Source organism: Meles meles, chromosome 3 (assembly GCF_922984935.1).
Source record: "Meles meles chromosome 3, mMelMel3.1 paternal haplotype, whole genome shotgun sequence".
Taxonomy (NCBI): Eukaryota; Metazoa; Chordata; class Mammalia; order Carnivora; family Mustelidae; genus Meles; species Meles meles.
In genome coordinates this window covers 162,956,447-162,980,682 of record NC_060068.1, presented here as the reverse complement: position 1 = coordinate 162,980,682, position 24,236 = coordinate 162,956,447, and the positions used below count along the sequence as shown (strand labels likewise).

Below are 24,236 nucleotides of genomic sequence, written 5' to 3'. Positions count from 1 at the left end.
TAAATCACATGCAGTAACTTAACTGTTTTTTTCCCCTGAGTGAATCATGTTTTGCTTCTAAAGATGTAAAAAATTTCTGATATAAGTGAGAGCAGAACTGCTTCTAGAAATTAAATAAAATGATATTTATTTTTATAAATACTAGTTTATTTCATAAAAATACAAAAATATAAATATACATTTATAAAAATATGAATGAATTAACACAAAGACATTCTTCAACTAAATAAATATGGCAGTAATAGTCATTCCTATTTCTTTAGGGATATACTTTTTCATATTAATTTACAAAGCAGTTGCACAACGTTTAATAGTAAAGGTGACTGTAAGTCAGTTAAGAAAACATTTATAAAGTCTTTATAGTTAAGGAAAGGCACAAAAAGCCTTTTATGTAATTTTTATTGATTATTGATGTGATATACTTTCCTTCAGAGATTGTTAGGCAAAGAGAGTGAACTGGTTATTATTACTTTTTTAAAAAAATCTATATCATTCGTATTCATTCACAGAAACTTACTGATTAAGCAAACCCTTACTAAGACAACACCTACGTATTGTTTGTAATTTCAAATTTTTAAAAATTTCCTCCAAGGAAGAGAATGTGGGCCACTCAATCTAGTAACAAGGAGAGTACTTCCAAAAACATGGATCAAGTCATACAATGCTCTTAATCTCGGTCACTGTCATCACCCCCATACATATCGGCAAGCTTTTTAAAACGAGGCCCCCAGTCGCTGAGGTAATCATAATCTTGGTTACCATCTGCTGTGAGAGACTCTAAAGAACTGAGTGAATCCGCAATGGAATCATTCCCTTCATAGGCATATGTTGCCAGTGAATCATAGGGTGGTGCACTTGGGTCGGAGTCATTTTCTTTTAATCTTCGGTGGATAAAATCTTGTACATCAATATTTTCCCACAGAGGCACAGTCCTCCTTATCTGAAATATAGTTTCAGGCATTACATCCCTTCTAAGTTTACTGTCTTCTCTTGCTTCTGGATTCCTTAATGTGCCAATGTCAAAAGCTTGGGTATCTTCTTCCCCGCCCCCTTCATCGTTGTAGGTCACGATGTTGTCCCGGACATCGTCTTTTGAAATGATCAGAGGTTCCTTTTTCCTCTGCCTCTTCAGTGCAGCAAACAGTACAACTAAAACTATGAACAACAACAACAACAACAAAGAGAAAATAGTGAGATTCCATGATTCAGGTTTAAATTAAATATAGCACACTTTGCTGAAGGAGGTTTGTGTGGTATGAGAGATGCTGAGATTTGTTTGGACAAAGAGTAACTACCCTACACAGTTACAGGGTGCCTTGGGCCAATGACTAAATGTCCTACATTGGTAAAGCAATAGATATTACAATCCCTTTATTTGCTTTCAAGACTCACTATCCTTAGATTTCTGGCATTGCAAAGGCCTTTTTCAGTTATGGCTAATTCATTTAGCCAACTGTTAATTATGTGATTCCTCATTCCTCTCAACAGTAAGCTTGCTTAAACACAATAAAATTCTAAAGCTACAGTCATTAGTATCCCAAGAGAAACTGAGCATCAATTTAATATTTTCTTAATGACTCAAGGGTATATATACAAAACATTATTCACATATATGCATATGTATGCATTATGTATGTGCATATATTACACACATGCATATACATATGTGTGTACATATACACGTAAATATACATGTGCTACTGATCTAATTCCTTCCAGTAGCTCATATCTGTTTATTTTTTATTTATTTTTATTATGTTATGTCAGTCACCATACAGTACATCATTAGTTTTTGATGAAGTGTTCCATGATTCTTTGTTTGCATATAACACCCAGTGCTCCGTGCAATACATGCCCTCCTTAATACCCATCACTGGACTCACCCATCCTCCCACCCCCCTGTTCATATCTGTTTAAATTCCTTTATTGACTTGGTTTTGAAAGCCTGCTTAAAATGTGAACTATAACTCTATAAATGACAATATAAAATTCAGTCTAACTTATCTTTAACCTGTACTCATCTTACAAGACAGCTCAGACTAATTATCTGGTTACTGAAGATTTCCTTGACGTATACAGTTGCTTTGGAACTTTCTGGCTAAAATGTTGATTATAATCCCTCTATTCACTGTTAAATATATTGTTTTTATTATTTACATACCCATATTATCAGGCTAACTGTGAAATTCCCCACAGAGAATATACTTTCCTGTTTTTTGTTGTGTTACTGAAATTTAAGATATGTGTATGTGACAGTGAATGTACGCAAAATGAATACGCTTTGCAATTTACACATGCACTTAAAAATATGAAAAAAAACCACATGATTTCCAAAATCTAAGTTTTCCGTTGTAAATGGACCACGTCCCTAATTTTATATAGAAGAAATGTTAAGAAATACAGTTAATTTTGCTAAAGCATGCTTGCACATTGCATGGGAGAAATAAAAAACAGGATCCCCTTACTTTGGGCAGCTAAATGTTTTGTCAATACTATTTCTGTTTTAATAAAAAACAAGAAAATATTGGCTCAAAATCTGTCATTTCTTTTCTCAATTTTTGTATTGAGATTACACAAAGCAAACTCATTTACATTAAGACCACATTTCACCAAGGCCTTTGAGTGCCACATAACTCCATTAAAAGCCTGTCCAATGCTATTATCATATTGACCAACACACTTTCCTTAGCTCCTACTAATTGGTAGAAAGAATAAAAAAAAAATTCATTTGAAGCATCTTCAGTTAACCTCCACAGAATAGGTTATGGGTGCTGAGGTATTATATTCAGAATCATCTTGGAGACAACTAAAAAAAAGAGACCTTTTCAATAAAAATGGAACATATTTGTACTCTCCCCTTAATTATTAAAGGATGAAAGTAACTTAATTACTTCCAAGATAGATCTGAAACCCACCAATCTAGTGAATCATGGAGTAAAAAAATGGCCCTTCTAAATTTAATATTTAATTAATTTATAAATTCTCTACTTTTCTCAAAATTTTTATAAATTCTCACTATAAAAGAACAACAATATAGTCAAATTATTTTAAGGGTTTCTTAGATAATATAATATTTATTAACTCCCACAAGTGGACCTTAGAACATTTGAGTGTTTTTTATCCTCTGTTGGGTCAAAATCACCTATTTCATTTCCCCAGCCTGAGGTTATTTATTGAATGGAATTTAGAAAGGTTAAGATAAGGAATAGAAAAAAGTGTATCATTTTGTTCATTAATCTGTAACTGAAATTTATTTCTATTATGACTATCAGAATATACAGTTACTATAGTGATAGTAAGAGTTATGTGTGACTATTAAATCAGTAGAAAGCAGGGATATTGTATATTGCATTTTAGTTATGACATATCTCAAATGATCATTAGACTTGCACTAGAACAGGGTACATATGACAATAAACACGTTTTGCTTTTGTTTCTTGTTTAATTGGATGCACACATTTCCTTTTGTCTGATACATCCTATTCTTATTAATTTAAATTATCATTCTAAATAGTCCCCATAAGCTTCCTCTGACTCCCAAGGTGTCTTAAGGAACCAAAAAAATTCGAAAAGTCCTGCCTCAGGTTTTAGTCCTTGACTTTGCCTTGTAACATAGACAGACTCTAAGAACTACATTTCTTCAGACTGTAATAGGTAGGTTTAAAGTGTCATTGTCCATGCTATATCACTCTCTTGTTAAGAGTAGTCTCTCTTTACTATAGAAACTTAAAAATTTAGGAACTGTGTGCAAACAACAGTTGTTGGCGAGGATGTGGAGAAGGGGAACCCTCTTGCAGTGTTGATGGGAATACAGATTGGTGTAGCCACTCTGGAAAACAGTACAAGTTAAAAAATAGAACTACCCTATGATCCAGCAATTACACTATTAGGTATTTACCCAGAGGATACAAAAATACTAATTCAAAGGGATATATGCACCCCAGTGTATAGCAGTGTTATCCACAATAGCCAAATTATGCAAACAGTGCAAGTATCTATCGACAGACAAATGGATAAAGAGGTGGTATATCTATACAGTGGATATTACTCAGACATAAAAAAGAATGAAATCCTGTCATTTGCATTGACATGGATGGAGCTAGAGAGTATTATGCTAAGTGAAATAAGTCAGAGAAAGGCAAATACCATGTGATTTCATTCATATGTGGAATTTAAGAAACAAAACAGATGAACACAGGGAAAGAAAAAAAGAGGGAAGCAAACCGTACATAATACAGACTCGTAACTCTAGAGAACACACGCAGAGAGATGCTGGAAGACAGGTGGGAAAGAGGGATAAGTTAAATGGGTGACGGGGATGAAGGAGGGCACTTGCTGTGATGAGCCCTGGGTGTTGTATGGAAGGTTGAATCACTATATTGTACACCTGAAATTAACATTACACTGTACGTTAACTAAGTTGAATTTGACTAAAAACTTAAAAAAAAGATGAAATCACAGCAAAAATGCTTTAGGAAGTTTTATAACAAAACCTGAATTAGAACCAATTTTAACTAAAATAATAGAAAACCGCTCCATGTATAAGCAGCCAGTTGGGAAGGTGGAAGTGCAGAAAGGTGGCAGACTTTTCAGAATAATGAAACAGCCTTCTAGGATTTCTGCATAGAAAAAATACGCAATTTAGTTTCCTAATGTTATGGTATCTCAGCTTGTTTTGGGGGTGCTTTTGTTCCCCCATGTGTGTATTATCTTAATATAGAAACGTTAAAAATCAAATTTGTAATATACATATTTCCATGTTAGAAATTAGGAAAGTAGAACTGTGTGAGCAAATAAAATATAGTATCGGTAGCTCTTAGCCAAAAGGGAAGCCAAAATTTATTTTCCGTGGGGATACAAAAATATTTTACAGAAGAGCTGAACTTTCTAGCAGCAGTTCTGAGATGTGGATTGGTGGTATGAATATTCTAAAGCACCCTGAGAAAATGTTTTTCTAAATAGTTGGATCATTTTAGCTGAGACAAATGTTTTCCCCTCACTTTTCATCAGTCCCCCACTGAAGTCCTGCAAGGATATCTGGCCAAAGGGATTTCATCCAGATAGCTTGAAAGGATTTGCAGTGAAAAGGAGCCAGCACATATGAGCACTGGAACATAAATTTGGCTGGCTCTCATGCCCTAAGCATAAGCATTTTGGATGAATATTCGATGGAAACAGTTTGGGGGGGAATGTTTTACAGTGGAACAACTGTTTAATTGAATTAAATTGTTGTCCTGTTAGGGCATGCTCAAATAGAACATTTGCTATTGAAAGCATGACTTTAGAAAACATTGCGGGACTAGGTATGACCACAATGTCATAGTGATGTTTTTAAAAAATGAACTTAAACTTTTATTTTACACATATGTTTAACAAATTACATGAATAAAAAGTTTATCTTACCTTGACAATTTAAATATGCTTGCCAATTAGGTGTCTAATATACATAATTTAGTATTTTGTGAATTAGTAATGTTGTTTAGTAATTTTATTAGTAATTTTATTTGTAATTTTATTAGTAAAGGTTGTCTTTGTTTTTGAGAATAATGGTTTAGAAGGAAAATTCTGAAATAGACTTATCTGAGTTTGAATGCTCGTTAAAACCTTTCTAAATGAGTGAATTTTTATGTTATTTAGCCTTTCTTGAGAAGAATCAAAGTATTTATCTTACACAGTTGATATTAAAATTAAATCAGTTATAAAATTAAATATCCTTAGAACAGTGGCCATGGTTTGTTAGCACTAAGCAGTATAATATAAAATAGATTTAAAACATGTGTCTGTATATGTGTATATAGCACTAGCTAGTATCTCTCTTTTTTTTTTTTAAGATTTTATTTATTTATTTGAGAGAGAGAGACAGAGTGAGGGAGCATGAGAGGGGAGGTCAGAGGGAGAAGCAGACTCCCCATGGAGCTGGGAGCCTGAAGTGGGACTTGATTCCAGGACTCCGGGATCATGACCTGAGCCAAAGGCAGTCACTCAACCAACTGAGCCACCCCGGAGCCCTTATCTGTTTTTTATCTCTGGAAAGCTAGACCTATCTCAGAGAGAACTCAATTTCTTTTTTTTTCTAATAGAAAGAACCATTTTATAAAAAATTAACTATTTCAACCTTTAGCCTAGAGAAGTGTGATTTTCGGTTACACCATCACTGAACGAGAAGGGAAAGACTTAATAGAGTGAAATGAGCATTCGGCAGTGTAGCTTACCAAGTAGGATGATGACGCAAAGAAGGATGGCAATGAGGGCCCCCGTGCTCAGGCCAGCTGCTAGGACCAAGGCCTCTGCATTGCAGGACTGCATGTTTCCTTGATTATCACAGGCACACACACGGATAGTGAGTGTGCCAGTGCTGCTCTGAATTGGATAGTCATTGTCAAAGATTAAAATCGGCAGTAGATAGGTGCTCATTTTGTTGCGGCTGTACCCATCCTTTCGAGTCATGATTCCTGCTGTATTATCTAGAGGGGGAAAAAAAAGTGAGGGAGAAAAAACTCAGACCAGCTTTTAATTTTGCCTCTGAAGGTCTCAGTCTTAGCTTAAAAAAAAAAAATGTTCTGTACCTTTATTATCTACAATGGTGAAGTTTGGATTGAGAGGAAATTCTGGTACCGGTTCAAAGAAAAATTTGTGGCCTCGGGGAGGGTCGTCTTTGTCCATGACACTGACAGTCTGAATCAACTGAAACCAAATCAGTAAATTAAATAAGGCACAACGAAAAGCAACTCTTGTTGTTATAGGACATTTTAAGTCAGTGTTTGTGTTTTAAAGATATCATTGACATTAAAGAAAGAACAGGCCATTTTCAGAAATTATGCCAATGCTTTTTATGGTTCAGTGTAGTGTAACAATTAGTTAAGGTTAAAATATGTTCATCAAGTATTACTGTGCGAGGTGTCTCCATGATCACTGTCTGATCCTTGGCCCCTGGAATATCCAACCTCAAAGAAAAAATTTAATCAGTCCAACATCTATCTTTTTTTAACATTGTTAGAAAGCACCAGTCTGTTTTATTAATAATTGGTTACTAATCCGTTGCCTCCACTAACGATTGTCTCAAAGGCAAAGAACATAACAGATGCATTTTTTAAAAAAACAAAAGTGATTAGCACAGCTACTCCTACAGATCAAGAACACTATAAATATAGTTTTGGAAAAATAAGCAATATGTACATAATACCAGAAAGCAAAAGATTCTAAAGCGATGGGACGATCTGACTACGATCATATTGCATATTTTATTCAAAGTATTGGTTTTTTCTTTTAGTGGTATCTGTAAATGTAGGAAGATAAACAAATAAATGCCTTTAATATTTCATAAAATTGGGTCAAAGTTGAGAAATTACAACACCTCTTAACTGTACTCATTGTAAGTCAGAAGTGTGCCTTACGGTGAAGATGGAGCAGCAAATAACAGGTCAGTCAGAAAAATTCCGTTGAGCATTTTATAGTGGAAAAAGCGCTAAGCTACACATTGGGGTGCCTGTTTTTCTAGCCATGGGTCTGCAGTCTGGTGCGACTTGAAATCACAGCCATTTAATTACTCTTACTTTCAGATTTCTTTTCCACAAAAAGAAAGAGTTGCACCACTTCCAGGTGTAGCAGTGCAACTTCTGTGATGAACAATTATTGGAATCTCACAGAAGTTTGACATACCTGTTGTCTTGGTTATTGTGTACCCTCTACAGCCATACTAACCTGAGTACTCACTAGTCAATACCGTTTCCCTTTTAATTTAATATTAATTATGATTTCATTCATTTTATTGGCAGAGAGTCATGGAACCTTAGTTTTGTTTATACAATGCTTCTGAAGGTGCACAATTATTAATACAAACTTAGTGCACATTTTCTCCTTAGGAGATTGGATTATGACCTAGAAAAAAATACTTTTAGTACTTAAATACTTCTGTTTAACCTGTTCCAGATTGGCAATGATATGTCTAATTTTTAGGAATATTTTAGACATAAACAACATCAGTCCTATGGTTATATGGCTGAGTTCTTAAAATGATTAGATGGGCCACTGTTTATGCATATTTTAACAGAGAATACATATCAGTAAACTTAAACTATATTTTCAGCCTTGTTAATTTTAACAAGCAAATTGATTTCTGCCAAGTGTATGAACAATGACAGAAATTTTAATAGTAGTATATATTAGAATAATTATTAGTTAATGTCAATATACTTTATTATTGTCAAATACTAAATTTAATGTGTATCAATTACTCACATGGGTCAACAGAAGAAAAGCATATTAATAGGCAAATAAGTAAAGACTATGTATATGCTATTGTCAATTGACTTGTCTCTCCAAAATATATTTTCAGATCCTAATTCCCAGTACCTGTGAATGTGATCTTATTTGGAAACAGGCTCTTTGTAGATGCCATCAAGTTAAGATGATACCATAGGATTAGTGTGGGCCCTAAACCAATGAATGGAGTCTCCTAAGAAGAGGGAAATGTGGATACAGAGAAATAGAAAAAGAATGTCATGGGACAGTGTGCACAGAGATTTGGAGTAATTCTTAGAATCCAAGGAATGCCAGTGATTTCTGGCAATTCCAGAAGTTAGGAAACAGAGTCCTCTCCTAGAGTCTTTACGGAGAGGACAGACTGCTGACACCATTGATTTCAGACTTCTAGCCTCCAGAACTTTGGGAGACCACATCTCTATTATTTTAAGCTCTCTAGTTTGTGGTAGTTTCTCATAGTAGCTTTAGGAAACTAATACATCTGTGAAGATTATTTTAAAAATGGCCACACATTTATGAAAAAATGTTCAGCCTGAATAATTTGGGAAGAATCCATATTAAAATTATTATGAGATATGACCATTGGGTGGACACTTAAAGTCTAGTGTTCTAATAAATAGGCAAAACGCTAGGTAAATGACCTATTTGGGAAGCTCTTCGGAGGCATTGGTGAGTATTTACATACACAATTTAATTATTCTTCCCTCAAAGGTTGTATCAAAGGAAAAGAGCTACAGGTAGTATATAGATATAAATGCATTATAATGCTCATTATAGTGCTGTCTGCTAGAGTAACATTGTGTTTATAAACCAAATTCTGTTAGTAAGTGGATAGTTGAATGAGCTAATTAATGTATAGCTGTACTATAAAAATTCAGCATCAAATTAAAAAGAATCATTTACTAAATTGAGAGTATGTCCATTACATGTTGCAAAGTGAAAAAAGAAAAACAATTTTTAATCCAAATAACTGTGTAATGATTCATTTTGGCAAATAATGATAATACCCCATTTTTATTCTCGTGTATGTAAGTGGAATCTCTGTCTTGTTCTGCTTGTTTGGGCTGCCATGAAAATCACTGCAGCCTGGATGGTTTCAGTAACAGAAATTTATTTTCTCACAGTTCTGGAGACTGGAAGTCTGAGATCAAGGTACCAGCTTAGCAGGTTTCTGATGAGAGCTCTCTTTCTGGCTTGCAGACGTCTTTGCTACATCCTCACATTGCCTTTCCTTTGAGTGTGTGCATGGAGAGAGAGACAGCTATCTCTCTGGTGTCTCTCCTTTAAAGGACATTAATCCTCTCCAATCAAAGCCCCAACCTTATGATCTCATTTAACACTCATTGCTTCCTTAGAAGTTCCATCTCTAAATACAGCCATATTGGGGGTTAGGGCTTCAGATGAACATTGGGTCCATTGCAGTCCTCACTGGAAGAAAAGGAGGACAGTATTTCACTTTTATTTTCTATATTTAAATAAACACAATGGAATTATATATGATTCTTAACATCTATCTACTTTTCCTTTAAAGAAGTATTGAAATAACTCGTTAAAATTTCTTTCAGTGACATTTGTGCAGTTGCTGTCATTTATAAAATACCACATCAGTGTCAGAAATGAACATACTCTGCATTTGCTTAAAGTTACTTTAGAGATCTCTTATATATTAGGGGGACTTTGCAAGAGGACTTTGTAACTCTTATACAATCTCATTTTATCTCAATAATTTTAAAGTTGAAAAATCACAAAGTATAATTTATCAAACCAAAATATCCTGCCTGAGATTAATAGAGGAAAAATATAATCAATGAGACAATTATTGTGATTTCCTTTATACTAACCCAGAACAATTTCATTTTCATACTTCATGTTTTATTTAGTAATGTATTTCCATTCTATTCTTGAATATAACTCAGTATCAGCATAATTATGAACCCAGGGAAGAACTTTCCATATATATATTCATCATATACCCAGTATATAAATTAAAGCATATATTAAAACTTTTCCTATTACATCATGACTTTCATAATAAGAACAACTTCAGAAGTCATCTGATTAGATCACTGTGAGTGTTTTGGTAAGGGGAAATGAACAGGCGACAAAGAGGATTGACAAGGGTTTGCATAAAAAAAGTTGGTGCAAGTGAATTAATATAATGTTATTTGCCTTTGTGAAGAGGAGATATATTTTTAAAGTTTATAATAATTTTATTTACCTGCCCAGGTTTTGCATTTTCACAAACAAATGTTTCATAGTACATGGCAAATTCCGGAGCATGGTCATTTATATCTAGAATTCTGATGAAGACAGGGATGTGGCTACTTTGTTTTGAGTTATCTGCAACGAGAACATGTGTAAGACTTCAGTCTCATTTACAGAGAAGCGGTGATACCACTCACCCCATTTGTAACTTAGCAACAGATCATTTCTGTGGTATTCACTTTCTCAATTGGATTGCTGATGAATGGTTGAGCTTTCTTACATGGTCCAGATGGAAAGCATGATTAAAAAGAGGAGAATATGATTGAGAATGAAGTATTATTTGTAAGACATAATTTTCTTAGACAGATTAATTATTTTTAGGAGGTTAGATTGTATTTCTATCCTAGGTAAGGCGTAAAAGAATATCAAGTTTAAAAAGTGGATATTTGATAGTCATTAAAATAATACAAGTATCCAACACAGTCTGATGTTGCTAATGATAAAATCATTCAAAAAATAGAGTCTAATTAATGCTCTTATTTTATCACTTCGGTTCAGGTGGATTATTTCCCACTCACTTATTTCTGTGGCTGTAATGGTGATGTTGTGCCAAGGAGATGATTCCCGATCGAGGGGTTTCAAAGTGAAAATAGAGCCATTTTCGGAGTGAATGCTAAAAATCCGGTCCATATCAGTATGCCGATCAATAGAATATCTGGCAGAAAAGAGATTCATGAATCTAGGCATTAAGATTCTTAATTCATCTGCTATTTCTTAATGTTATAGGCAATTTAAGCAATGTTCTCATAGAGTCATGACCAGTAAAATGCTGACAACTTTCACGAACTTTTCTTTAATATAATTGTCGTTTACAGAGTTTGATATATTCAGCCTTTTCCATCACTACTATTCTATGATTATATGTACTTTAGAGTGATTATTGATACTCCTGAGTCCTTGTGGCAATCTTTAAGTGAGTTTTTAATTGTCACTTGATTTGCTTAACCTATCATAGACCTGTTGCAGTGCCTGAAACATTGTAACCAGTCATATTAAATTTGATAGAGTCAATTGCATTAGATAATTGAAATTATACTAAAAAGCATAAGAACATGTGTCCACAGAGTCCTTATGACTGTAAGTGAATAGAGAGAAACTGCTGTAAAGTACATTGCTCTTGAATGGCTCTCTATTCAAGGAACATCTCAGATGAATCAAAGGTTATCCTGCAATCTATTCCTCTGAGCTATTGCAGATAAAAATGAAATGACATATTACACAGAGTTTTATGACTCTTTTATTCAAGGCTGGCTATGGAAGATGTCATCATAAACTTTGTATCACTCCATGGTGGGCAAAATAATGCCTCCCCGCCTCCTCCAAAATAATGTCTCCCCACCTCCTAATCCCTGAAACCTGGCACTATGTTACTTTACCTGTTGAAAGTAACTTTGCAGATGTGACTAAGGTTACTTTACCTGTTGAAAGTAACTTTGCAAATGTGACTAAGGTTAAAGTCACCAAGAAGGGAGATTATTCTTGATTATCTAGATAGGCCTAAACTAATCATATGAACCATTTAAAGTGGAAGAAACAGATAGAGATGGGGTCTTGAGAAATAAGACAGAAGAAAAATAGAGATGTGAAGTATGAAAAGGACTTAACCTCTCACTGCTGAAATGTTTGAGGACAGTGGAAAGGGACCGCATGCCAAAGAATACCGGCAGCCTCTAGAAACTCAGAATCAACCTTGAGCTGACAGCAAGAAAATAAGAATTTCAGACCTACAGCTGCAAAGCACTGAAGTCTGCTAATAACTTGAGTGAGCAAGGAAACGATTTCCACACAGGAACGTGGCCCTGTCCACACAAACACCTTGACTTCAGTCCGGTGAGACTCATCCCAGATCTCTGACCTATAAAACTGTAAGATAATAAATTTGAATTGCTTTAAGCAGTAAGTTTATGGTAACTTTTAAGGACAGCAATGGATGGCTGCAATGTATTTATAACAAAGGTCTTTTAAAAGACCAGCTTATAATAAAATCCTTTCGTTATGTCTGGCCGTATTAGGCTATACTAACACTTTATGTCTGTTTGAGATTTCTGCTGAGTGTCTAATTAAGCCATATAGGAAAACAAGTTTTTCTTAAACATTACTGTTCATATGAATTACATTAGGATCTTGTTAAGAACAGATTCTGGGGGCGCCTGGGTGGCTCAGTGGATTAAGCCGCTGCCTTCGGCTCAGGTCATGATCTCAGGGTTCTGGGATCGAGCCCCGCATCGGGCTCTCTGCTCTGCAGGGAGCCTGCTTCCTCCTCTCTCTCTGCCTGCCTCTCTGCCTACCTGTGATCTCTCTCTCTGTCAAATAAATAAATAAAATCTTTAAAAAAAACAAAAAAACAAAAAACAGATTCTGATTCAGTAGGTCTGGTGTTGGAGCTGGGATTTTTATTTCTAACAAACATCCTAGGCCAATTGCATGTTATAAGCCTATGGACAAGGCTCATACAGTAAGGTTATATACGATGGAATAAACTGATTAGAATAAAGACAGAAAAAGAAAAAAAAAAAAGGGAGAAAACTAACAGACTAAACAGCATCCGGAATAGTTCTCATTTTTCTAGGTATCTTATTAACTTCAGTTAGCAAATGAACCCTTTTTTGATCTGGTGAATTGAGAAATTACAACTCCCATTATAAATGTAATATATTCAGTATCAGGCATTGACTTGACAAACATATAAGTAATAGATATTGAGCAACCAATGTTATAAACATGAAATATTTGTAATTTTAAAAAATATTGGATGAAATCTATTTATAAAAATTCTTTGATTTTTGTTTGTTTGTTTGCCTTGGTTGTTCTAATAAAGAATCCATGACTTAGTCTATTGTTATAAGAACTATACTGAAATTAAGAGATCCATTAGTAAACTCAGCTTTCCAAAATAATTGTTATAGCTTAACATACGGGGTTTGCCCGATTTATTTTCTGCCAAACTTTATCAAAAGAGTTTCTCAGACTGACAGATACCATTTCAAAGTGAGTATTTGAGCATGTGGACAAATATATACGTATACTGGATTTTTAAAAAGATTTTTATTTATTTATTATCAGAGAGAAAAAGAACAAAAAGAGGGAGCAGTAGGCATAGGGAGAAGCAGACTCCCTGCTGAGTAGGGAGCCTGATGCAGGGTTCGATCCCACTGGGATCATGACCTGAGCTTAAGGCAGACACTTAACCACTGAGGCACACAGGCACCCCTATATAATTTATCTCAAATATGGAATAGCTAAAAGCTTTACATAGTTTGTTTTAGGTTCCTTTCTATACCTAGTCTCAAAATATAAAACCAGACCCTTCATCTTGTCCTTTGGAAGGGTTGTGCTGTGGGCAATAGAGCCACAGGAAAATGGTGGTATCTTCTCACTTTTTCAATAATCATAATTGTAATTTTCCTACATGGTGTTATGAGAAAATTGGGGAGATTTTTGATATTTGGTCAAATTATTGATTATATGATATATGGTCACTGCTGAAAAGTAGCTATACTTCTGGTGTGGGAACTCCTAAAGAGATAGAAGATAACTAGAAGCTAGATACAAAAATAAATATATAAAATACACACGGTGGGGGTGCCTGGGTGGCTCAGTGGTTTAAGCTGCTGCCTTCAGCTCAGGTCATGATCTCAGAGTCCTGGGATCGAGTCCCACATCGGGCTCTCTGCTCAGCAGGGAGCCTGCTTCCCTCTCACTCTCTCTGTCTGCCTCTCTGCCTACTTATGATCTCTCTCTGTCAAATAAATAAATAAAATCTTTAAAAAAAAAATACACACGGTGTATATGTATCCCTCCTAGAAGCAAAACTTATATCAGGTTTTAACCAGCAATTCATTGTCAGACAAGGATCTGAAAGCCTATTAAAACAACACTTTTATTCATCTCCTTACATTTAATTTTGATCAATTAGTTACACACAAAAAAGGCTGCTGGCATAACTTCTTAAATGAAACAAGATCTGCAGAAACAGCAAATAAATGAAAAAAGAGCACGAGAGAACTGACCCTGTGGAAGCTGAACTCTGCTTCAGTTTGTTTGCTTTTCATTTTTCATGTTCTACCGTTAAGAATCCAACACATGTCAGATCCCTGTATTTTCATCTATCACAATAAAACACGTAAATTTAATTACAAACACCAGAACAGATCAGTAGTATGCAGAAATGTGTCAGGGGTAGCACTTCTCTTCCTTTACTGAATGCCACGTACATCTTCCATCCACTAAGTCAATATTATTAGGCTATTAATTTGCTCTTTCCTTTCCAGCTACTGCATTCCAGAAATGTGTTTTCTATCTATGAACTATGAAGCTTTCATTGCTCTTCAAAAAGAGAATGTGACAACATAGTACTTGAGCAAATAGTTCAAATCTTTTTTTTTCAAATATTAATGGCATGATTTTTAAATAATCATGATTTTTTTTTTTTAAATATTTTTTTTTCAAAGATTTTTTATTTACTTATTTGACAGAGAGAGATCATAAGTAGGCAGAGAGGCAGGCAGAGAGAGAGGGAAGCAGGCTTGCTGCTGAGCAGAGAGCCCGATGCGGGACTCGATCCCAGGACCCTGAGATCATGACCCGAGCCGAAGGCAGCGGCTTTAACCACTGAGCCACCCAGGCGCCCCTAAATAATCATGATTTTTAAATAGATGAATATTATTTTACTCTCTCTAATAATAGCAAAGTATTAGAATATTAGAGAAACACTCACACACACACACACACACATCCATTTATTCACTCATTTCAGCTTAGGGTAGAATCATGTACATTTATTGAAGCATAAAAGCATTTCTTTGTGTGTGTGTGTGTACTTCTCTGTTTTTTGTGTACTTACTTCTCAGTTTGACTGCGGTAGAAAAGATTTCTTCTAAAATTTGCTGAACTTTAAATATGTTGAGCATAAAATAGGTGTGAAATGAGACAACATGTTCTTTTAGAACCTGTGTAGAGCTGTAATCAACCCTATAACTTGGGAAATCCATGATTACTAATGAGGTGTAGCAGAGCTGACAACAGCTGCTAATTGTAATCATAATCTCATGTTGCAAGCGGCAGATGTATTTCAGAAAATATGTTTGATGAACAGATTTACTGGTGGGTGAGACACAGTTCCCAAGATTTCCCTGGAAAATAGTTCTGCATGTTGCTTATCATAGCCCATTTCAGCTGTGGGGATCTGTGAGGACTCTCCTTCTAAATTCTATAGGAGCAAACGAAAGTGTCACATATTACAATGTTGTCTCCTTGTTGAATTATTGCTAGTTTCTCACAGTGTCGTAAGATATCTAAAGATTTTTTTTTGTGGGCGTGTGTGCATATTTCTTTATATAAACAGGAACCAGCCTGTCCTTATCCTGAGGAAATTCCAGATATAGGGAGGGATATATCTGTATAGACTGGGTGGATTATGTATCCATATCTATTTCTACATCTGTATCTATATCAATCTGTATCTATATCTAATCCATATATATGTGTGTGTGTGTGTGTGTGTGTGTGTGTATTATATTTATAGATTGATAGACTGCAACTAAATTTCCAGCAATCATGTATCCCCAACACAATAGTGTGTTATTTATACAATAGAAGTTTATTGAGAAGGTTAATGGCATTATCAAATATTTATAATTAATAGAAATACATAAACCTATATGTATATTATAATGACCTCTACTTACTAAAGTTAGTTAGGTGATTAATAAATGGAAGCTTTCAATACCTGATAAAAGTAGAGTAAAATACCACTGAAGTATCTATTGAGAGAACAATTTAATAGATGTCTTCTTCACTACAAAATTTCCTGTGCAAGACTGACTAAATTATATAACTAAAAACATCTTTTAAAAATATTTTGAATGTCCTTCTTTAGCAACTGTAAAATAAGAAGGAATGGATTTACTAGCCCCTCCCATACACACGTGCGTGTGCATACACACACACCCCACTAACACTAAATGAAATATATGAAACTAAGTGAAAATTATTTTTGGATTACACACCAGTGAACAATGACAATAATTCTAAGAAAAGAGAAAGATAGGATGTGATCCATAAAGCTTCCTAGTTTGCTGGAAGGGAGAGGTTCCAGACAACAATACAGGAAATGAGATCCCAGATGGAGTCTGTCAATCTCCTATGTTCAAGCTGATAGTTCATGTCGAGGACAAAGTGTCTAGAATTTGAAAGGCTGAGTAATTCATGGGAGAGAGCTCCACAAAGCGGGGACTACTGAAATCTGAAGAAAATATAACTCAAGTTTTCAGCTAAGTTCTGATCAGAACATATTTGGATACAGCTAAAGTGAAACAATAGAAGAAATCAATCACAAGAATTAGGAGGGAGCAAAACTATGAACTGGCATGTTACTGGGAATAGTTGTTTCCACCAACCGAAGAGGAGAAATTCGTAACTCAAGGGGCTTTGGTAGACTACTCAGGAAGGTCTTACTTGATTGGCGGGACAAAATTAGGTCTAGAAAAAGGGCTGCTAATAAAGCACAAAAGCCAGGTCCAAAAGATTAAGATGTTGTGAGTGATTTAAACACACATCTGAGGGGTGACTGGATGGCTCAGTTAAGCGGTTGAGCATCTGCCTTTGGCTCAGGTCATGATCCCAGGATCCTGCTCAGGGATCTCTTCTCTTTTTGTTTGCTTCTGCCTCTGCCCCTCCTCCTCTCCCTGCTTGTGCGGACCCTCTCTCTCCTGTCTCCTCCCCAACCCCCTCACTCATGCTATCTCTCAAATAAATGAAAAAAATTAAACACATCTGAACGCAGCTCAAGAGTATATATGAAGATGCAAAGCTTAAAAAAAAAAGAAAATGCACAGCTACTTAACACTAAACACAGTAAAAGCACACTGTTTGCCATCAAGTCAAAAATCACAGGCATGCAAGAAAACAAGAAAATATGACTGCCAGGAAAAATCTGTCAATCGAAAACAACCCAGAAATAACTCTTCCAGAGAAGAGATTATAATCTACGAAATGAAAAAATACTCGATTTGGAATTAAAGCAGGTTAGATATTGAAAGAAAAAAAGATTAGTAAACGTGAAGATGAAGATGAATGGAAATGATTTAAAATGGCTAAAAGGGAAAAAAAGAAGATAAACAGCACCAGTGCACTGTATTGCACATATAGGAGACCTAGCATAAATATAATTAAATGCCCTCAAAGAGAAGAATATGGGGCAAAAAATATTAAAGGGACTTGCTGAACACTTTTCCAAGTTTGAGGAAAGCCATAAAAAAATCACAGATTCAGGAAGCTTTATAAACTTCAAGTACAAAATAGTTTAAGCATATTATAGAAAGTTACATCATGGGGCACCTGGGTGGCTCAGTGGGTTGAGCCTCTGCCTTTGGCTTGGGTCATGATCTCGGGGGTCCTGGGATCGAGTCCCTCATCAGGCTCTCTGCTTGGCAGGGAGCCTGCTTCCCTCTCTCTCTCTCTCTCTCTCTCTCTCTGTGGCCTCTCTGCCTACTTGTGTCCTCTCTCTGTCAAATAAATGAAATCTAAAAAAAAAAAAAAAAGAAAGTTACATCATAATCCAATTGCTAAAACCAGTGACTACTAGTTTTAGAATCTAAAAGCATCCTGTGACACAACTGACAAGAAGAGAAAAATAAACATTAAGGACAATGCAAAATTTTTACTGTATTGGTACAAAAACCAACAACACATCTAAAGGTGTACCTAGAGGGAAATTTATCTATCACCAAAATGCACATATGAGAACAATAGCAGGTCTCAAATCAATGACCTCGGTTTCTGACTCAAAGACATAGACAAGAAGAGCAAATGAAACTCAATGTAAGCAGAAAAAAAGAATGAAAATCAGAGCAAAAAAGAGAAAACAAACTATTGAAAAACCAATATAACTTGTTCCTTGAGAAAATCAATCAACTAAAAAGTCTAGTCACTCTGGCCAACAAAAAAAAGAAAGTAGCTACAAATTACCAATATCACTAAAGGGCTATCATTACTAGAGTATCAAAAGGATAATATAAATATTATGAACAACTTTTTTCAACTGTGATGAAATTCAAAAATTCCCTGAAAGATGAAGGGGGAAAAAGTCAAACCAGGTCATGCAAGAATTAAGAAAACCTGAAGAGCCTTACAACTACTAAGGAAACAGAATTTGTAGCTATAACTCATATAAAAAAGATAATGCAGTCCTTTGCTTTTAAATTCTGCCAAACGTTTAAGAAAAAATAACATCAATTCTATGCAAACTCTTCAAAAAAATTAAAAGAGCATATTATACTTATGACTGCATTGTGTGAGACAGTATTATCATGACGCCAAACACAGACATTACATGAAAACCAAACTGTAAAATAATGTCCCTGTAAAAATAGAAGCAAAATTATTTTTAAACTTCAGTAAACTGAATTCAACAGTGTATAATGATTATAGTATAATGCGGCTAAGTGGATTTTATCCCAATAATACAGAGCTTGTTCAATATTTAAAAAATAAATAAAATAATACATCATTTTACTATATGGTCATCTCAGTAAACACAGAAAATACCATTTGACAAAATCCAAACTCTGTTCCTGATAAAAATACTTAGAACAAAAGGAATAGAATAAAATTGACCCTGCAGATGGTAGCACACTGAATGATGAAAGACTAAATGATTTCTTCATAAGGTAGAAAGTAAGGATTTCTGCTCTTATTACTTCTTCTTAACATTGTTTTGGAGGTTTTTGCCAGTGCAATAAAGCAATAAAAAGAACTATAAAAAATGTTTTTTGTAGACATAAAAAAACACAAAACACAGCTGAAAAAAAATCCCTCTATAAGCAGAGAAAATATATTCTTTGGGTTAATAGATTCAGTATCATTAGGATGGCATCAATTCTGCGTACATTACTCTACACACTTAACACAATTCAAATCAAAATTCTAGCAGGCTCTTTTGTAGCAGTTGATATATGAAAATAAAAAGGACCTAGAATTACCAAACAAACTTAGAAAAGAAAAAAAAGTTAAATGACAAATAATATTTAATTTCAAGACTTTTTATAAAGGCACAGAAAACTGTGATTTTGCAAACATAGATAAATACATAATTGGAATAGAAGAGAGAGTCCAGACTTAGACCCATATATATGTGGTGCAATTGAATTTTAACAATGATGGAAAGGCTATTCAGTGACAAGAATAGTTTTTGCAACTCATGATGCTAGAAACGTTGGGGATCCATATACTAAAAAACAAAAGAACTTTGATCCATACCTCATACAATAGAAAATTAACTTAAAATAAATCATAGATGTAAATATAATACTGAAAACAGTAATCTTCTAGAAGAAAACATGGAATAAGAATTTTGGAATCAGGCAGATGTTTTGTATGTAAGGCACTAAAAGCTCAATCCATAAATTAAAAGTTAATAATTATATTCCATCAAAATTGAGAGTTTTAAAAGTTTATGGGAATGTTCAAGAAAAAAAAAAAAAAGTTTATGGGAATGTAAATACAGGGCGCTAACTGAGAGAAAATAGTTGTAAATCACATATCTGATAAAGGACTTGTATCCATTGTGTGAAGTGGGTGCGTGTGTAGGTATGTGTGTGTATGTATCTCCAAATTGATAATAAGGAAGTAACAGTAAAATCTAAGCAAGTAGTGAATAAATACTTCATCAGAGAACATGTATGAGTGGCCCATTAAGCACACAGAAAATGTTCAACATCGTTGGTCATATAGCAAATAAGATACTATTATACACCGATTAGAATGGCTGCGATTAAAAAGGCTGACTTTTTATGGTCCAATCATAACTCTAATAGGTATTTACTCAAGAAAAGTGAAAAACATGTAACTATGCAAATTCTGACGCACAAATGTTTGTATATATACTTAAATACAAATGTATATAAAGGTATTGCAATATCCAAGTATTTGAAACAACTCAAAACTGATCAGTGAACAGATAAGCACATTGTGGCATCTCTGAACAACGGAATACTTTTCAGCAGTTAGAGGGATAAACTATTTATGCACATAACAACATGGAAAAATCTCAATATAGTTATGTAAGTAAAACAAGTTAGACAACAGAGAATACTTTATGATTGCAATATGTTTGTACAAATTCAAGAAAACCCAATCTAATCTAATCTAATCTATATTGACAGAAACCTGATCAGTGTTTGCCTGGGGTTGGAGGAAGGGTTTTAGGAAGTTTGGGAGGGAGATATTAAAAAGTACATGAGCAAACTTTGGAGGGTAAGATATATGTTCATTATCTTGATGTTTTAGTGGGCATATGAATATACAAAAATTGATCAAATCATACAAATTAAAGGTGTGCAGTTTATTGTTAGTCAGTAATACCTCAATACATTTGTTTAAAAAGAATTAAAATGCTGTAATTTTCTAAGCTAACATGTCTACAGTTGGAGCTTATGAAATTCCCTATTGTGGGCAATGGGAAAAATGAAAGGAAACTAGACCAAATTCTGAGGGACAAAAACCATGTTTTGCCCTTTGCATAATTTTGTCCCTGAGGGATCTGCCTTGTATAACTGAAGTCAGTCCAATTAGTCTACAAATGAGGAACATTATATTAATTATCTCTAATTAGTAAACAGGTCATTAAGAAAGCAGGGTACATCTGCCAAAGAACTGGCTCCGCATTCGGATCAACAGTAGTTTGAATCCTCAGTCTGTTTATTTGTGTACTGTGTGTCCTTTAACCCTTCACATCTCAATTTATTCTTCTATAAAATTTGGGTGATAACAATTATACCTGCCTAATAAAGTTACAGTGAGGCTTAACTGAGCTAATAAATATAAATTTCTTTAGACTCTCTAGCTTATAGCAAGTGCTCAATAAATGGTAACAGTAGTTTTACAGAAGAAGGGATAGGCAAAATGTTTGATGGGCTGGTATCATGAATTTAATGACCCAGTTGGATGCAGCTACCCATCTTCACCCACCCAGCCTATCCATTTATAACTCTACTTGCATTCCCTTTAAGAACCACACATAGTGATCCCTTAAGATTCCGGAATATTTGAAAGTTTTGAAAAGGTTAATACAATTTTAAACTTGGGGAAAGTATTACACTATACTTCACAATACCATATTAATTTTAATGTTTGGAATTCTCAAATATCATTATTTTCTTTACTAATTCTCTGTTATTATTAGAATATAATTGACATACGATTTTATCCCAAAATTTTAATAAATGGTATGCTGAGTAACTGTTTTTAAAGGAGAAACCAGTATTGCACTGTATGTTATCTGACTAGAATTTAAATAAAAAGTTGAAAAAACATAGTGTATAAACAAACAAAAAAGATTTTTCAACATTTTCAGATTACCTCTTCATAACATTTCTAGAACAATGTTTCTCTGATTTATTTGTTTAGATCACTTATTATTGGACTACAATTTCTCCAAGAAAGACAATGAAATAAGAATCATATTAATCACATTAATTAATCACTAAAGGATTAAAGTCATGGACGCTGGAGCCAGATGGCCTGATTCTCAAACCCAGCTTTGCCACCCACTAATTGTTTGGCAGGTTATTTAAATGCTTAGTACCTTGATCTTATCACCTGCAGACAGGTATAATAATAGGATCTACCTTGTAAAGTGATGAGTCAAATGCAATAAAATCACTAGGAAGGCAGTCCAGCTAAGAGTTTGTGGTATGGAAGTGTTTAGTCTTGTTACTGTACTTGAACAGACATAGTACAGCATCATTTTTTTTCTCCACACATACTTATAAATAGTGAAAAGATGATTATTTTTATGCAGACTTAAAGTTTTGCAAAATACTTACTTTATTAAATTGTTCATGGCATCTGGGTCATATGCTGTAACCTGCCCAATAATGCTGCCCTCCTTCACATCTTCATCTACTTCTATCAAGTAGAAAATTTTACTGAACACAGGAGGCTCATCTACATCTTCCACAGCTATTTTGACCACAGCTGTGTCTTTGAAGGGTCCCAGGTGTAGGAATCGTGGATCAGGGTGAGTGTTACTTGCATCCACTCTTAAAGTGTACAGCATTTTGTTTTCAAAATCTAAATTCTGAAGTTAAATAAGAAAAATTAGTATGAAATAGCAGACATGACAATGGAAGACAATATGAAAAATGTAATAACCGGCTCTATTAATGGTACCAGTAACTATTTAAAAAACTTCTCCAATTATTGCTTTTTAGATATATCAAATAAATCAGTAATTTTTTGCTTTGTCTTATACATAGAGGGTAACTGAATATAAGGGTATGTACATTCAGATCAATTCCCACCTGGTAATGCATTTCACATTTTGATGGTCACAGGCAAAATGTATTATCTAATGGACATATAGATTATTTATTATTATTATTATCAAAGTTATACAAAGTGAAAATCAGAGAAAATATAGGAAAAAAGTAGAGATTCAGCAAACTATTCATATAAATTGCTTCCTTAGTTCCAACATATCTAAAACTGTTATTTTAGAAAGAAAAAAAAACATATTTCATTAATCTGAACACTATGAAAAGCATGATATGAATGAAAACAGAAAAACAAGAAATTAGAATTTAACCCACATTTCTCTGGATTATAGTATGTAAAGTTTCATAATCTTCTCTCACACTGCATCCAACATAAAAAAAAAAAACATGCAGCATCTTCAGTTTTCATCAGCTTAAAGAGGCTAATTTAAATATTTTGAAAAGTACATGAAGTAAAGTTATGGCTGCATGCCAATTTTTTGGGCCACAGAAAATGTAAAATAAGTACTTTTGAGGTTATCTAATCCTAATTTGATTGTCCTACTATAAGCAGTTAAGGTTTTGTATCACTTTTTTTAAGTGTCAGTGATGAAGTTGGTTTACTTATTTGAGATGAAACCACAACCTACCCACTTCTATGAAAACTGGACAGTGTGTAAAGGATGGGAAAAATAAATCCTAGGCTTTTCTCCCCTTAACTGAAAAGCAAAAATAAACTAGAAGCGCTCAATGAAAAAATGAAGACAGTGTAAAGAAACCTGTTTGACAGTTATAATCCCTTCCTGTGTATCCTTGTCAGTGATGACATCAAACATGTCTGCTCCATCTCCTTCAGCAATGCTGTATTCCATCTCAGCATTTTCCCCCACATCAGGGTCATTGGCTTTTATCCTTCCAAGGTGGGTTCCAAGAGGTACAGACTCGGGAGAATTAAATTGATACGTACCTGAAAATTAAATCAGAGATGTTTGGACATTTCGTCTTTAGATAACAAAAGTCTTCTTTCCTCTGCCTTTTTTACTTCAGTAAATTAATTTTAAATTGGGAGAAGTTTTCGTCGTATTGAATTGTAATTGTAAACTGTCAAAAATTATAGGTTATTAAGTTGGAAAAATAATTCATAAAGGCAGAACACTGTCATTTTGTAAATGAGAAATGTAACTTCAGGAGGATTAAGTGAATGTTCCAAGCTATTCAGAAAGTAGATGGTAGACATGTTATTAGAATCCAGAACTTTTGCTCAAGAGGGCAAGAAAACTGACTATTCACGACATATCTAGAGCCTTCAATATTATCATTATATATTTTCACCTGTATTTTCTTATATCCTAAGTCAGAGATAGAAAGTTAAATCCATACACAGGAGCTTTCCTTCCTTTCTTTCTTCCTTTCTCCCTCCCTCCCTTCCTTCCTTTTTTGATTCTTAACGGCTTT

General features: G+C 34.3%; 1 protein-coding gene across 3 annotated transcripts in view; it reads right to left on the bottom strand.

Moving 5' to 3' along the window:
* Positions 1-249: 249 nt before the first annotated feature.
* CDH9 (cadherin 9) overlaps positions 250-24,236 on the bottom strand; it is a 134,787-nt gene continuing 110,800 nt past the window's right edge. For 2 of the 3 annotated variants that reach the window (XM_045999950.1, XM_045999951.1), the window contains exons 6-12: positions 23,561-23,748; positions 22,353-22,606; positions 11,046-11,182; positions 10,481-10,602; positions 6,567-6,684; positions 6,213-6,464; positions 250-1,155 (exon numbers count right to left, since the gene is read on the bottom strand). In XM_045999950.1, coding sequence (XP_045855906.1) covers positions 668-1,155; positions 6,213-6,464; positions 6,567-6,684; positions 10,481-10,602; positions 11,046-11,182; positions 22,353-22,606; positions 23,561-23,748 — 1,559 coding nt within the window. In that variant the 3' untranslated portion in view covers positions 250-667. The remainder of the gene's footprint in view (positions 1,156-6,212; positions 6,465-6,566; positions 6,685-10,480; positions 10,603-11,045; positions 11,183-22,352; positions 22,607-23,560; positions 23,749-24,236) is intronic. The other variant, XM_045999952.1, reaches the window with a different exon arrangement.